Source organism: Panthera pardus, unplaced genomic scaffold, assembly GCF_024362965.1.
Source record: "Panthera pardus isolate Hobbes unplaced genomic scaffold, ASM2436296v1 HiC_scaffold_12, whole genome shotgun sequence".
In the NCBI taxonomy this organism is placed as follows: Eukaryota; Metazoa; Chordata; class Mammalia; order Carnivora; family Felidae; genus Panthera; species Panthera pardus.
This window is the reverse complement of record NW_026526677.1, coordinates 14,594,365-14,609,501: the sequence shown is the minus strand read 5'-3', so window position 1 is coordinate 14,609,501 and position 15,137 is coordinate 14,594,365. Positions and strand designations below refer to the sequence as shown.

Sequence of the window (15,137 nt, the reverse complement as noted above, 5' to 3'; positions counted from 1 at the left end):
GATATATGTAATAACTGTATAGAAAGAGCTCCTACTTACAGTAAAGTACAAAAACCCCAATAAACATTTGCAAACAATCTCATAAACACACATTAAAAATAAATTAAAACAAATAGCAAGAATATGGATTAAATAAAACTTTCATAAATGCTGAGTCTGATTGCAAAGTTGAACAAAGGTTTTTTGAAAACTCTTTGGAAGTATGAACCCATAATTCCAGTCCTTGGTATTAACCAACAGAAATGCATATATATTTGCACCAAAGACAGGGACAAGAATGTTCACAACCACACTATTTCCAATTGCCCCAAAGTGAAAATGATTTATATATCCTTAAAAAAGATAAATAATTTTTGGTTGCGTTTATTCAATTGGATACTGTATAGAAATGAAAAAAAAAAAACCTACCGATACTCAGGACAACATTATGGAATTTCACACTCATGATGTTAAGTAAGAAGAATGCAAACATCAGAGTGTATAAATCATATTATTTTATTAACAAAATTCATGAATAGTCAAATTAGTTTACAGTAATGTGTCAGTATAGTTGCTGCTCTTTTGGGCTACTCACTGGGAAGGCATAGCAGATGCTTCTAAGTGATATTTTGATAATAACTGCTATCATGATCTTGTTGGTAGGCATGCAAGGTTTTTTTAATTAAACAATTCATTGAGTTGAACTCTTAATTTTTCATGTCATTGGATTTAAGTTCTGAGTAGGGAAAGGATTAACAGCGGGCAGGGATAGATAAGGGATCCTTGGGGAGGCTGCCTGCAGCTGCAGCTGGGTTTGGTGGAAAAAAAAAAAAAAAGGATATCTTGCCATTTGCAACAACGTGGTTGGAACTAGAGTGTATTATGCTAAGGGAAATAAGTCAGGCAGAGAAAGACAAATATCATATGATTTCACTCACATGTGGAATTTAAGAAACACAACAGGTGAACATAGGGGAAAGGAGGTAAAAATAAGATAAAAACAGAGAGGGAGGCAATACATAAGAGACTCTTAAATACAGAGAACAAAGTGGGGGCTGCTGGTGGAGAGGTGGGTGGGAGGATGGGCTAAATGGGTAACAGGCATTAAGGAGGACACTTGTTGGGATGAGCACTGGGTGTTCTGTGTAAGTGATGAATCACTAGGTTCTACTCCTGAAACCAATACTACACTGTATGTTAGCTAACATGAATTTAAATAAATAAATTTATTGAAAATAAATAAATAAATAAATAAATAAATAAATAAATAAAGGATAAATGCATTCTAGACCTGCCAGGTGCTAAGCACCATGAATGGAGTCTCACAAACTGTTCCTGATAAGGTCCCAATAAAAAGTCAGAGAAGATTCCTTGGCGACAATCCAGTAGGGACCCTCTCACTCTTGAGAGCTTTGTACTTTCACTCCATAAACTCTTATCATTTTGCTCACTATCCATTTCCACGAGATTCATTCCTAGACTCCATGAGACAAAGACCAGTGTCTCTCCCACCCACCTGTAACAGTTCTACTTCAATAAGAATGTTCTCAAAGAATTTGGGGAAAAAAATGTAGAGTTGGCAATGTTGTAGCTGAATTCTCCGGACATAGATGTCGCGACGGAATTTGGCATGCAATTTTCATGGGATACATAGCAATAGAAGGAAAGGGAAGGAGGCGGAATGGAATTCGGGGACAACTTAGATTGTGATACAGCCACCAAAGTCCTGCCTACCCTATGGGGAGTTTTGGCACACATATCATATATCAGAGTCGATCCACTGGGTCAGGTCCCCTACCCATGCATAATCTGTCATATGGGCATGATGGCTCTGTAGAGCTGAAGTCAATCTTGGAATTCACAGCTGGGAGAACATATCTTTCCTTGAAGAGGGATCTATCTGTACTGTGCATCTTTGTCCCACCACAGCAAGGTGTGGGGAGTCAAGGACTCTCACATTGCTGGTGAGCATGAAAACTGGTAGAGAGCAATTTGGTAATAGCTATCCTAATAAAATATACACAGAAGTACTGCTTCTGAGAATTTATACTAGAGATACTTTGAAAAACAAAGTAGAGGTGTACATTCGGATATTTTTAAAGTATTATTTAGAACAGCAAAAGACTAGAAAACCTGAAATGCCCATTAATATGTGTTTGGCTTATAAGTGATAGTATTTTTTTTAATGTTTATTTTCCAGAGAAAGAGTGCAAATGGAGGAGGGGCAGACAGAAAGGGGGACAGAAGATCTGAAGCGGGCTCTGAGCTGACAGAAGCAAGCCCCTTGCTGGGCTCAAACTCACAAATCATGAGATTATGACCTCAGCTAAAGTCAGAAGCTCAACCAACTGAGCCATCCAGGCACCCCGCTAAAATGATAAGTTTTTTTTTCTCTATTTAAACTCATTACCTCAAATATTTTTTTTTGCATTTCTTTTTTTATTCTTTTTTTAATTAATTAAATTTTTTAAAATTTACATCCAAGTTAGTTAGCATAATGCAACAGTGATTTTAGGAGTAGATTCCTCAATGCCCCTTACCCATTTATCCCATCTCCCCTCCCACAAGCCTTCCAGTAACCCTCTGTTTGTTCTCTATATTTAAAAGTCTCTTACGCTTTGTCCACCTCCTTGTTTTTATATTATTTTTGCTTCCCTTCCCTTATGTTCATCTGTTTTGTATCTTAAATTTCTCATATGAGTGAAGTCATATGATATTTCTCTTTCTCTGCCTGACTAATTTCATTTTGCATCATACCCTCTAGTTCCATCCACATAGGTACAAATGGCAAGATTTGATTCTTTTTGATTGCCACATAATACTCCATTGTATATACATACCACATCTTCTTTATCCATCGATAGTGTTTTTTTTTAAAAGAAGATACCATGTAGCCATTCAAAATGTTAGCTCATTTTTATATATACCTACATCACCAAAATAAAATGTTCCAGAAAAACTGAGCAAGAACCACACAGTAGTCTTAATTCAGCATCATTTATGTTAGGAGTGCATATACGTTTCTCTGTACATATGAACATATTAAATGCACTGCAGTTTCTTGATGATTCAAAACAAACAAATAAACAAACAGAAACAGGTAGCACTGTTTACCTCAGGTAGAAAAACTAATGGGTTGACAGGCAGAAGCACGTGGGAGATTTTTTTAAAACTTATCTTTGGAATCACATTAGGAAAATGCATTATCTAAAGGAAGACCATTTCATGTAATTTATCATAAATATCTTTAATGCAGAAATTGATGATTAAAAAAACATTGGCATGGTCTCTCAATGTTATAATCACCAAGGTATCTGCTTCTATCTTTCTCTTTTTGTAGATTAATTGATAGATGCCTATATACAGAGATATGAATACCCATATATACAGATAACATACAGATACAAATATATATTAATATATTTGTATTTAGTTCATTTCAATATTTACATATTTGATCTATGTATTTCAGGTTGTAAATATATTATATTACAAATATCAGTATGCCACATTGAGAGACAGATTATACAAATATCAGTATGCCACATTGAGAGACATACAGATACAAATATATATTAGTATATTTGTATTTAGTTCATTTCAATATTTACATATTTGATCTATGTATTTCAGGTTGTAAATATATTATATTACAAATATCAGTATGCCACATTGAGAGACAGATTATACAGATTATACTGAACCTATAAAAAATGAACTAAAATTTCATTGAGATTCATCCCCACTCTTTTATTCCATAATTTTAGAGGACTTGCTATTGCCTTCTTTGAATTGTAATATGATACATTACTTCTGCTTCAATAATTACTTCAACCATTTCTGACAATGTTCATATCTTATACCCTTAGCTTGTTTCATGAAATTATAAACTTTCAATCTATTTTCAGATTTTGATTATTCTGTTACTTATAATTAGCTTAGACTTCCAGAAATTTTCCATTGCGATGTATTGTGTACAGGGAGTTTCAAATACTACAGAGAGTTAATGATCTGGGGAATGGTCCAATTTCTATTTCTAATTAGCAACACATGCTTGGAGTACTTACAATAACTCCCAGATCATTAATATCCAGAATGCAATTATCTTTATGAAAGTACATTCTCTGACAAGGTAGACATTAGAATCTCATGACAATCCCATTTTTATTCAAGAAACAACTGAGATGATATGCAAAGATGCTTTGTAAATTATAGTTGTAATTTGCAAATATAAATGGCTAAATCTATATTATAAAGTCTTGAGTTTCTTCTTTTCATAAATATTGAAAATAAGTATTAAAAATAGCCAATAGGTATATGAAAAAAAAATTATCGATGTCACTTAGTCATCAGGGAAATACAAATTAAAATGATAAGACTCAACTCACATCTGTGTGTGTGTGTGTGTGTGTGTGTGTGTGTATACAAGTGTTGGTGAAGATAATGAAGAAATTGGAACCCATATGCACTGTTGATGGGGATGCAGTATGGTGCAGTTGCTATGGATATAGTTACGGAGATTCTTCATGAAATTAAAAATTTAACTACCGTGTGATCCAGTAATCCTATTTATCCTAAAGAATTGAAATCAAGATTTCAAAGAGTTACTACCATTTCTGTGTTCTATTGCAGAACCATTAGCAATAGTCAAGATGCAGAAACAACCTAAATGTCCATGGACAGATAAATGGATAAAGACAATGTGGTATGAATATACAGCGGAAGACAATTCAGCCCTAAAAATAAAGGGAATTCCACAATATGTGACCACCTGGATAAACCTTGAGGACATTATGTAAGTGAAATAAGCTACTCAGAAAAAATAAATTCCGCTTATATGAGGTTATCTAAAATAATCAAACTCATAGAATAAAAGAGTGGAATGATAGCTGCTGGGGACTGGGGGAAGGGAAAAAGAGGAGTTACCAATCAGTGGTTATAAAGTTTCAGTTAAGAAAGATGAGTACGTTCTAGAGATTTGCGGTACAAAATTGTATTTGTAGTCAATGATACTGTGTTGCACACTTAAAAACCTCTTAAGAAGGTAGATCTCACATTAAGTGTTCTTACCACAATAAAATGAAAATTTTAAAAAGAAGTATTAGTATGTTATGATCACTAAAATCTAAACTTTATATAGGTTCCTTATTTTTTCCCGTTAATGCCTTCTTCGTTTTCTGAGGTCCAATCCAGGATACCACACTGCATGCAGCTGCTGTGTGTCCCCAGTCTACTTTGGTCTGTGACAGTTTTTTTACTCTTTTTTTTTTTTTTTTTCTTGACTTTGACAGCCCTAAGGAATACTGGTTAGGTATCCCATAGAATGCTTCCAAATAAGAGTTTGCATAATGGTTCTTTTCATATTAAGCTGGAATTATGGAAGTAAGAGTGTCAGAAAGGTGAACCCTTTCTCATCACATCATATCAAGGGGTAAATGATACCCGCATTGTTTCACTGATAATGGTCACCTTCTTTTTCCTTAAGGTAGCGTTGGGGCAGTATTCCACTCCAAACTTACTGTGGAATTTAAAATGCAGTTGAGTTCCTAACAGCTGTTTCTCAATTGTTCTTTTTTCCCCTTACTTATTTCAAACTCAACAGTTAACGTTTTCTTCAGTTAATACATATTACTTCAATAATTCAGAATTTAAAAGCAATTAGTGGAATAGATGTGGTGATGTAATTATCCTCAATGATTTAAGAGAAAATGCATATACCACGATGACCCAAGGGACGGTGTTTCAACTAACTGTAAGATTTGTGGTGCACTGAGGAACACTCCAATTGTAATTCTCTGTAATCTATATCTTCAGAGTTATGGAGGCAGATATAAGACCCAGAGTTTGGCAGAGTTTAGATTGTGGATTCAGCTTTTGGTTTTTTCTTTGAATTCCCAAAGATTTCTTTGGTCCTGGAAATAAAATGCCTTTTGACTGGTTATTCTTATTGAAATATACTACCATTGTTTTTCAAACCTCAAGCCTGTTGCTACTGTAAAGAATGTTTTATTACTAAGAAGAAAAATGCCTGAGATTCACTAATCATAAAAAAAAAAATTCTCAGTAAAATAATCAAGAGCTTCTGGTGTCAGGTCAGTTCATTTCTTTTTCAGTAGCTTTCAATTTAGGAAGAAAACATGGAGCTCCAGCTCATATAGATTATTCCAAAAATTATACGTGGACCCCTTTCTCTGGTCAGAGACCTTTTAATTTTCATTCACGAGGCATGAATGCTTTTGAGAATTAAATTTCGTATGACAGAAACTAGCAACAGTGAGCAATGGGAAAGACACAGAAAATCATGGGGTATTTGTTGATTTTGTATTTCCATAGGCCTGGTCTCTGTTTGGATACAAACCTAATCCGGTCCCATTGGTTTTCACCAAAACCTTTGAAATTGCTAGGGTTGGGATACCAAGTCTTTTTCTGAATAACTTTTTGGTATTGACCTAAGAAGCGTGCCAAAAGGCCAGAACAGTAGTAGCAACAATGTCCCTAATAAGCCAGGGTTTTGCAAATAGTTTCACATGTTGAAGGGAACTCATTTATTAAAAAAGCCTGAACAACAATGGATGTTTCCAGTGTATCTGCCTGGTCCTTCTTAATGTTGGAAAAAAAAAAATGTTGCTGCTGATGGATGCTCTATGTGTGGGGTTGCTTGTGGCACATGGAAAGATAGGCAGCCATGTTGCTGAGTCTGGAGCTTGACACTTCAGAAGATGGAACAGATCACCCTTCTAATTCTGTCATAGTCTCATGTCTAAATCTTGGGACCATTCATTTTATGGGCTTACTGTTCTAACTTCCTTACCTTCCCCAAGTTTGCCTCACCGTAGAAGAGGGCTTACTTCTATTGGTTAAGAAAATGTGTACTTTCCATTGTAACACAGGACATATTTTGTATGGAACTATTGTTGGTGAAAATAAGATACTTCTTCTGTTTCTCAAAAAATATACAATTTAATTATATATTTATGATTTTATAATATATAACAAATTTAGTTAATCTAAATTAATTAATGAATTAAAATAATACATGGTAAGCAAAATGTCAGTGAAAGGCCTACACAATTACCCCTGTAGGCCATGCACCTTAGTGGAGGCTTTGATGGAAGCCAGATGATTATTTCATGAGTAAGAGTTTGTAATGGATTCTCAAGCATTAGGCAGATGGCACAGACTAGATACATTTTAAGGTTTATTCCGACTCATAAATTCCGTGCATATTTAATTCTGTACAATGCCTGGAAAATGTTAAATATATAAAAACAATGAATACTAAGTGTTATGGGGCACCATTTGCAATGCCAAGTGATCTTGATCCTTAGTATGGTTCTTAGGACCATAACAAAGTACTCCGTGCTTCTTGTCTGCCTGTCTCGCTCTTACAATTTCTTTTTGTGCCCTAAGTTTATATTTCAGTCTAATAGTAATAATACTAAGAGGGCTGAATTTTAAACAATAGAATTATATATATAATATTATATATAAAATATTGTTTGATAATTATATATATTATATTTTATAATTATATTATAATAAAATATAATAATAAATATATATATATATATAAATAATAAATACATATACTTATTTATGTGCCTAGTAGTTCTCATAATTTAGCAGGCAGCAGAATCACCTGGAGACCCAGTCAAATCAAGAATTGTGAGCCCGGGGTACCTGGGTGGCTCAGTTGGTTGAATGTCCAACTTTGGCTCAAGTCATGATCTCGCGGTTTGTGAGTTTGAGCCCCACCTTGGACTCTGTGCTCACAGCTCAAAGCCTGAAACCTGCTTTGGATTCTGTGTCTCCCTCTCTTTCTGCTCTCTCTGTCTCCCCTCCCCTGCTCATGTTCTGTCTCTCTCTCTCAAATTTAAATAAACATTTAAATTAAAAAAAAAAAAAAAGGAATTGTAGGCCCCATCCCAGTTTTTGATTCAGAAAGCTGGTGTTGGGGTTGGAGACTTTGCATTCCTAACAACTTCTCAGGTGCTCCGGCTGCTATTGGTTTGGGGACCACACGTTGAGAGTCACTGTTCTGTGTCAACTTCACAGAGGCATATGAAGCCTCTTTCTTCTTTCTGTTTCTCCTTTCCATTCAGGTCTACTTTTAGAAATAACTTTTCAATCAACAGGAATCGTGATGTTATCTGAAGGAAATCGAAGTATCATACCCTTTTATTCTTTTGGGTTTTTCGGAATACCCAGCCCTCCAGGTTCCACTCTTCCTGGTTTTCTTGTCTACCTATATGGCCACTGCGGTGGGCAACGTGGGCATGATTATAATCATCAAGATCAATCTGAAATTCCACACGATCATGCACTTTTTCCTTAGTCACTTGTCCTTTGTAGATTTCTGTTATTCCACCATAGTGACACCTAAATTGTTGGAGAACTTGATTGTGGAAGACAGAACCGTATCTTTCTCCGGTTGCATTATGCAGTTCTGCTTTGCTTGCATATTTGGAGTAACAGAAGCTTTTATGTTAGCAGCAATGGCCTATGACCGTTGTGTGGCGGTCTGTAACCCCTTGCTCTATCTTGCTATTATGTCTCCAAAGCTCTGTGCTCCGCTGGTGGCTGGGTCATACTCATGGGGTATAGTGTGTTCCCTGACACTCACATATTTTCTCCTTGCATTATCCTATTGTGAGTCTAACATCATAAATAATTTTATCTGTGACCACTCTGTAATTGTTTCTGTCTCCTGTTTGGACCCTTATATCAGCCAGATGCACTGTTTTATTACTGCCATATTCGATGAGGTGAGCAGCTTGATGGTTATTCTGATGTCCTATACCCTCATTTTTGTCACTGTTATGAGGATGTCTTCTGCAAATGGGTGCCGGAAAACCTTCTCCACCTGTGCCTCCCACCTGACAGCCATCACCATGTTCCATGGGATCATCCTTTTCCTCTACTGTATCCCTAATCCTAAAACTTCTTGGCTCAGAGTTAAAGTGGCATCTGTGTTTTACACAGTAGTGATTCCCATGCGGAACCCCTTAATCTACAGCCTTAGAAACAAAGATGTGAAGGACACATTGAGATTAGTTGTTGCAAAATCGCTTTGTCCCTCAATATAATCTTGTTAGATTCATGATTTTATTCCTGAAAAAACAAACTGTTTTACTATGCTAGAGATTGTTCAACCTTTGTCATGCGGTTGATGACTCAAATCATTTTGCAATTAATATGTTTCAGCGAATATATTTATGGCAGGGCATTTTATGATGATTGATTTTGTACACATTCATTTTTAGGGAAATATCTCCAGACATGTAAACCAAAACTTAAACAAATAAATAAATAAAACTCTTGGATCGTAATATTTTTGCAATGTTTGTAAGTTATTTTAAACTATTTTATCATGTAGTATGATTTCATATGTATGTTTCCAAAATAAAACTAATCACCAGTTCATCAAATATGTGCAGGTCGAGAATGGTTCCCTCGAATCACAATCAGGTGGCTCATGTTCCAGGGACGGCTTTGGCGGGGTGTGTCAGCTCACTGTTCCTTTTACAGAAGCCAACCTTTTGCTATTTGTTGTATTGAACGGCAGATGCTGACTTTTACTCATGAAACTTTAAAGGGACCCAAGCATATCTGGTCACTTAAAGATAAGACACAAATAGGATGGATCCTCAAAAAACTGATGAAAAGAACTTCACCAACATTAAAATCTGTTGCAAACGTTCCTTGGTGGTAAAAGACACTGTTAAGAAGTAAGCCACAGGCTATGAATAAATATTTGCTATATATACATCTTTGCCACACGTATGCACGTGCACATGTTTGACAAAGGATTTGTTTGTAGAACATATGAAAGAAAGCTCTTTATACTCAAGACAAGAAGACAAAGGATCTAGTAAAAGGTGAAATATTTAAGCAGACACTTGACATAAATGAATAATCGTTACGCACATGAAAAGATACTAAGTATTATTAATCAGTGAAATTCTTATTAACACTGAGATACTGCTGCACATCAGAATGGCTAAAATAAATAAAACTGAAATACCATGTACTGGTGAAAATGTGGAGCAAGCAGATTGCTCACACATTTCTGATGGGGGTAAAACATAAAATGACTTTGGGAACAGTTTAGCTGTGTCTTCTGAAGTTATGTGAACACTTCCCATGGGCCTCAACAATTCTCTTTTTCAGTATTCATCCATAAGATACGAAATCCGACTTATTTATTTTAACTGAAGAAAAAATTGTTCTCTCTGGTACATGCAATAATATAGGAAATGGAAAAGAATAGGAAAAATAGTGTGTGAGGGATATTTTTGCCTTTTATAAACTTTTTTTGACTTCTTTCCTTTAAAAAGTGATTTTTCTAGAAGGAGTAGTTTGTCTTTCATGAAGAGCTGTTTCTATAAACCTATCAAGGATAAACAAGAGTTGGCAGGAAAGATATTTCAAGTTTTTGTCAGTTTAACATAGAGAAACTTAAATTTACGTAAATAAATAAAATATGCTACTATATAAACTTGTTGATATACTTAAATCTTTTGCATTGTGCCTTTGGTAATCTTATAGCATCTATGTTACCAAGACTTCGAAAACTGTACCGATGAGGTATAATCGTCCTGTCATGTAATTGTCCTTTTGAGATTTGAGGTAAGGGTGACACTTGTTTATGGAAGAATGGTTTTCAAATTGTTATGAATTCTGAGAAAAGACAGATGCTGTATCCATGAGTAAATGTTTGGTGAGGACAAGAAATGAAGTACTCTTGGCTCTAAACAGAGGCAGATTAGAAGAATGATTTGTCATAAAAGTCATAGAAGTCATAGAAGTCTTGCTGATATAAGAGGGGGAAGAGAGGTTCTCTGATAATAGGAAAGAAACCATTAAAATCATCCCATGATCCATCCCTGTTCCTTTAGTGTAGCTGGCTTTTGAGAGAGACCTAGCTCCTATGTAGCTCCCTCAGATCTTAAAATGTGTAGTGTTTGTGTTCTGTCCTTCTCGTGTTGGAGTTTAACTTTCTCTTCTGCAGCTTAATAGCCAGACAAATATTGTGAGAGGGGAGAGATGGTCAAGCCTTTGAGCAAGGTCTCAATTCTCTTGTGAGATATTTTTTTTCTTAAACACCATGACATTTCCGTAGGAAATTTCAATCTGTCTCTCTGGTTCACATACCCAGCCTCCCACAGCAACCTAGAACATAACAAAGGCTCTGTAGGGAAAAATTACAGAGTTTAGGATTTCTTTACTTTTCAATTTACCAGTAAATACTTTTTTTAAACATTTAAAAATGTTTATTTACTTTGAGAGAGAGATGGGGAGAAGGGCAGAGACGGAGAGAGAGAGAGAATCCCAAGCGGGATCCATATTGTTCATGGCAGAGCCAGCCAGACACGGGGCTCCATCTAACGAACCATGATATCGTGACTTGAGCCAAAATCAAGAGTTGGACGTGTAACCAACTGAGCCACCCAGGCACTCCCATCACTAAATTTTTAGACAACTTTATCAAATAAATTTCCTGTGTCTCCACAAAGCACTGCTAGATTATTTCCTCAGTATTGACCCTCTGCAAGGGCCAAATCTCCTCAGCTTGTTCCCCGAACCAGCAAAAAATGTGAATGTGAAGGAACAGCTGGTGACTGCCAGTAAAAGAAGTCATATGAAGAGTTCTTCAAGCAAGAGGCAACCAGATGGATCTTGGAGAATAACCATAGACCATGGAAAACTCAACCAAATAGTAGCCTCAGTCAGATGAATATGTCTTAAGGCACACAACATGCAAACATTGATTTGGCAAATGTATTATTTACCTTTCTAATTGTGAAAGGAAATCAGAAAGAATTCACATTTCCAGTGTGCAGAGGTGTAGTGGTGGGGAGCAGAGGCAGAGCGGAACTGATGCCTATCCCAGTGTGAGAATGACAATGCAGACCTCTGGGATTCATGTCACTTACCACAAATGTTTCTATTCCTTGTGATAAATAGCCTCTGTTGTGTTAGGGTCCCTGCAAGAGCAGGCTAAGAGATAGGTTTTCAGGGGCCCAGGGAGAGTGTTGAATGGATCTAATTGAGTGGTATTCAGGTAAAGTAGAACCAATGGATTGGTTGGCACCCATTGTTTTTAGAGAGTTAAACATGCTTCCAAAATACATTTGTCAGGTGAGTAGGTGGCTCAGTTGGTTAAGCATCCAACATGATTTTGGCTCAGGTCATGATCTCGCAGTGATGAGATCAAGCCCTGCCTCAGGCTCTGCACTGACTGTGTGCAGACTGCTTGAATTCCCTCTCTGCCTCTGTCTCTGTGCCTCTCCCTGACTCCTGCTCCAGCTCTTTCTCTCTCAAAATAAATAAATAAATAAATAAACTTAAAAAAATTAAAAAAACCAAAATACTTAGTCATTTTTAAAAACGTATGGACACAAAAAGATTATAATATTCAACTGTATTAGTACAAACTTGGAAGAATAGATTGCCCATATTTGAAACACACACACACACACACACACACACACACACACACACACACACATTTATCTCAATGAAGCAAATCAATATTTCCAAGGACAAAAATGATTATTTTATGTTAAATGAAAAATCCAGAATCCAAGTTCTGTTGTTTATACATCTCACAACAAATATATTTTGCATAGAAAAAGAGAAAAATCATACAGTGAATGTTAATAACAGTTATCTCTGAATGGTTGCATATTGGCTGATTTATCCTTACCTTTGTTTACTGTAGTTACCATATTTTCCAAGTCAGTTTGTATATTTTCTATAATTACATTTTTAAAAGAAATTCATGCTGTAGACTTGGTGACATTGTCTCCAGTGATTTAGAAGAAATTGCATTCTTGTAAAACGCCACACAAGCTAGCACGCAATCTCATTTCTGAGTTTGTGATGTAAAAACAAAAGTTGAGTACTAATTCTCTAGGGTCTAAATCTCTGAGGTCATGGAAGCATACATAAACCCTACATTTCGGTCCTAGGAGTCAGATTCTCTCTCTCTTTCTCTCTCCCCTTTCTCTGAGTTTCTCTGGATACTAAGAAATATAATCCTGTCACACTAATTAAAATTTATTCTCTACTCCTGCAATATTTACCAACCGCTTAATATGTTTAATAATGTTTGAATTCTGAGTTGGAACTTCCTTGGAGACTGTTAATAATAGCACAGGATCTTCAGGTGAGTTGGTATCAGGCTGGCTGATCTATTTTGTGTAATCTTTCATTTATATGGGGGACCTGCAGCCTTTGAGACAGGGAATACTCTTTGCTGGTCTAAATGACATAATGTCTCTGAAGTCGGTCTTTCTAACAGCTCCCGCTGATGAGCTGTGATTTCTTCCCCCTTCGCTAGGGTATCATCCCAATTTTTACTTTGAGAAGAGCTACCATGCTCCTAGCATAGTAGAATCACACTGAAAATTTCAAAAGAATATTGTAAAAACTGAGACTGTCCTCGACATCTCAAAGTCCTATAGATAGGAGATAAGAATAACATGTATAAAGTCGTAGTGAACGTAACAGATCATGACATTTTGATCTCCTGAGAATAATGTCCATAAGTACAGCAAGAATGTAGAAAATACTGCTGGAGTGAAAAGGGAAGGTTTCTTTGTGATAGTAGTTTTCATTGAATGCAAGTGCTGCATCAACACACAGGAGAAAAAGAGAGTATTTCAGGTCAAAGGAAAGAAAAATCACATAAACCATAGAACAAATGAGCACGTGTTGATGATCAGCCATGGATATTGGCATTAAAGGAGGTAAGATGTTGGGAAATGGCTCGGGTCAGGCCTTAGGTGGAATTGAGCATAGAAATTTTGATTTGATAAATTAGTCAATAGGAAGAAATCCAAGTTGTCAGAGCTAAAGGCTGTCCTAATAGCCACAGTAATCAAGGGAAGAAGAATTTGATGTTCTTCCAGTGCAAGCTAGAAGCACTCCAGGGAAGCTAGCTGTGTTTAAGCTACTATAATCCAGCTGGGTAATGATTGCACTTTGCCAAGTCTCCATGGGTGCCAACCTGATATTATAAAGAGAGGACAAGAAAGAAGCAGATAATAATGAGAAAGCAAAGGGGAAAACACAGGGAATTTATTGAAAGACAGTAACTGGAAAATTCAGATGATCAGGGTCAAGTGGAGATTCAGGAAAGAGACCTGGGCTTCCCTGTGGCATCCCAGATGTACCCACCTATCTGCGGCTGCCCACTTTGGCCCTTGACCTATTTCTTAGATTTAAAAAAAAATAATACAAGGGCTTTAAAATAATATTAATTAGTGATAGCACTAAGAATTTTTTTTTAAACAGTGAGGGTGTGGAAGCCCATACCTACTGGATTCCACAATTTTCAGACTCAGTGCTAAGTACGTTAACATCATTCGCTAAAATAATGTTGATACACGCATGCAACATGTATCATCATGTCATTATTGCTGACAAAACTGAGGTTCAGAAAATTTAATTCATCAAAGATCACAGAGTAAGTGACAAAGCCTGAAATTGAATTCAAATCTAGGTTCCCAAGCTCGGGCTTCTTTCATTATGCTGGACTGTCATTAGCTTTTGTCCCTTTCCCACCCATTCCTTCTCTGCACATAGAAAGCACATGTTGTTGAATATCAAAAACCAGCATTTAGCTATGAGGGAAATAATAGTTTCTTTCTACCTTGACCTGGTCAGACAAAACTAAAATGATGTCTTTGTTTATGAGATTCATGCTAATATATTTTAATTAACCTGAATATTTTAGACATGTGCCTGTTACTGGCTAACTTATTGTTTCAAAAAAACAAAAAAATATTGTTAAATGGTTAAAGATACTTCTGTGGCTAAGGACTGCTTGTGAACAAAAGATGCTTCTGCTTTCTCAAAATAACAGGTACAAGTAAACAAAGATGGCATAACTCAAACAAGATAATCACATATATAACGTTAATCAAAACCAATGGCCCCACCAGAAATTTTCCGGGTCATAATGTAACCATTGCTGCTTATTGCTGTAACATCTAGTTTGAGAAGCTTGAGCAAAACATGTCGTTTTTAATTTAATTTAGATATTCTATGAGTATTTAATATCATACATGCCTAGTAAAGTTATCAGATTAAAAATAATAGAAAGTTAAAAAGATAATAATTAAGGGATCTAGATGAGTATTGTTGAAAGC

At 35.9% G+C, this 15,137-nt stretch overlaps 1 protein-coding gene across 1 annotated transcript; it reads left to right on the top strand.

Moving 5' to 3' along the window:
• The first annotated feature begins 8,122 nt into the window (after window positions 1–8,122).
• On the top strand, window positions 8,123–9,065 carry LOC109245194 (olfactory receptor 5D13-like). The gene is given in 2 exon segments (XM_019412509.2): window positions 8,123–8,154; window positions 8,156–9,065. Coding segments are annotated over 2 exon segments (942 nt in total).
• Window positions 9,066–15,137: the final 6,072 nt, after the last annotated feature.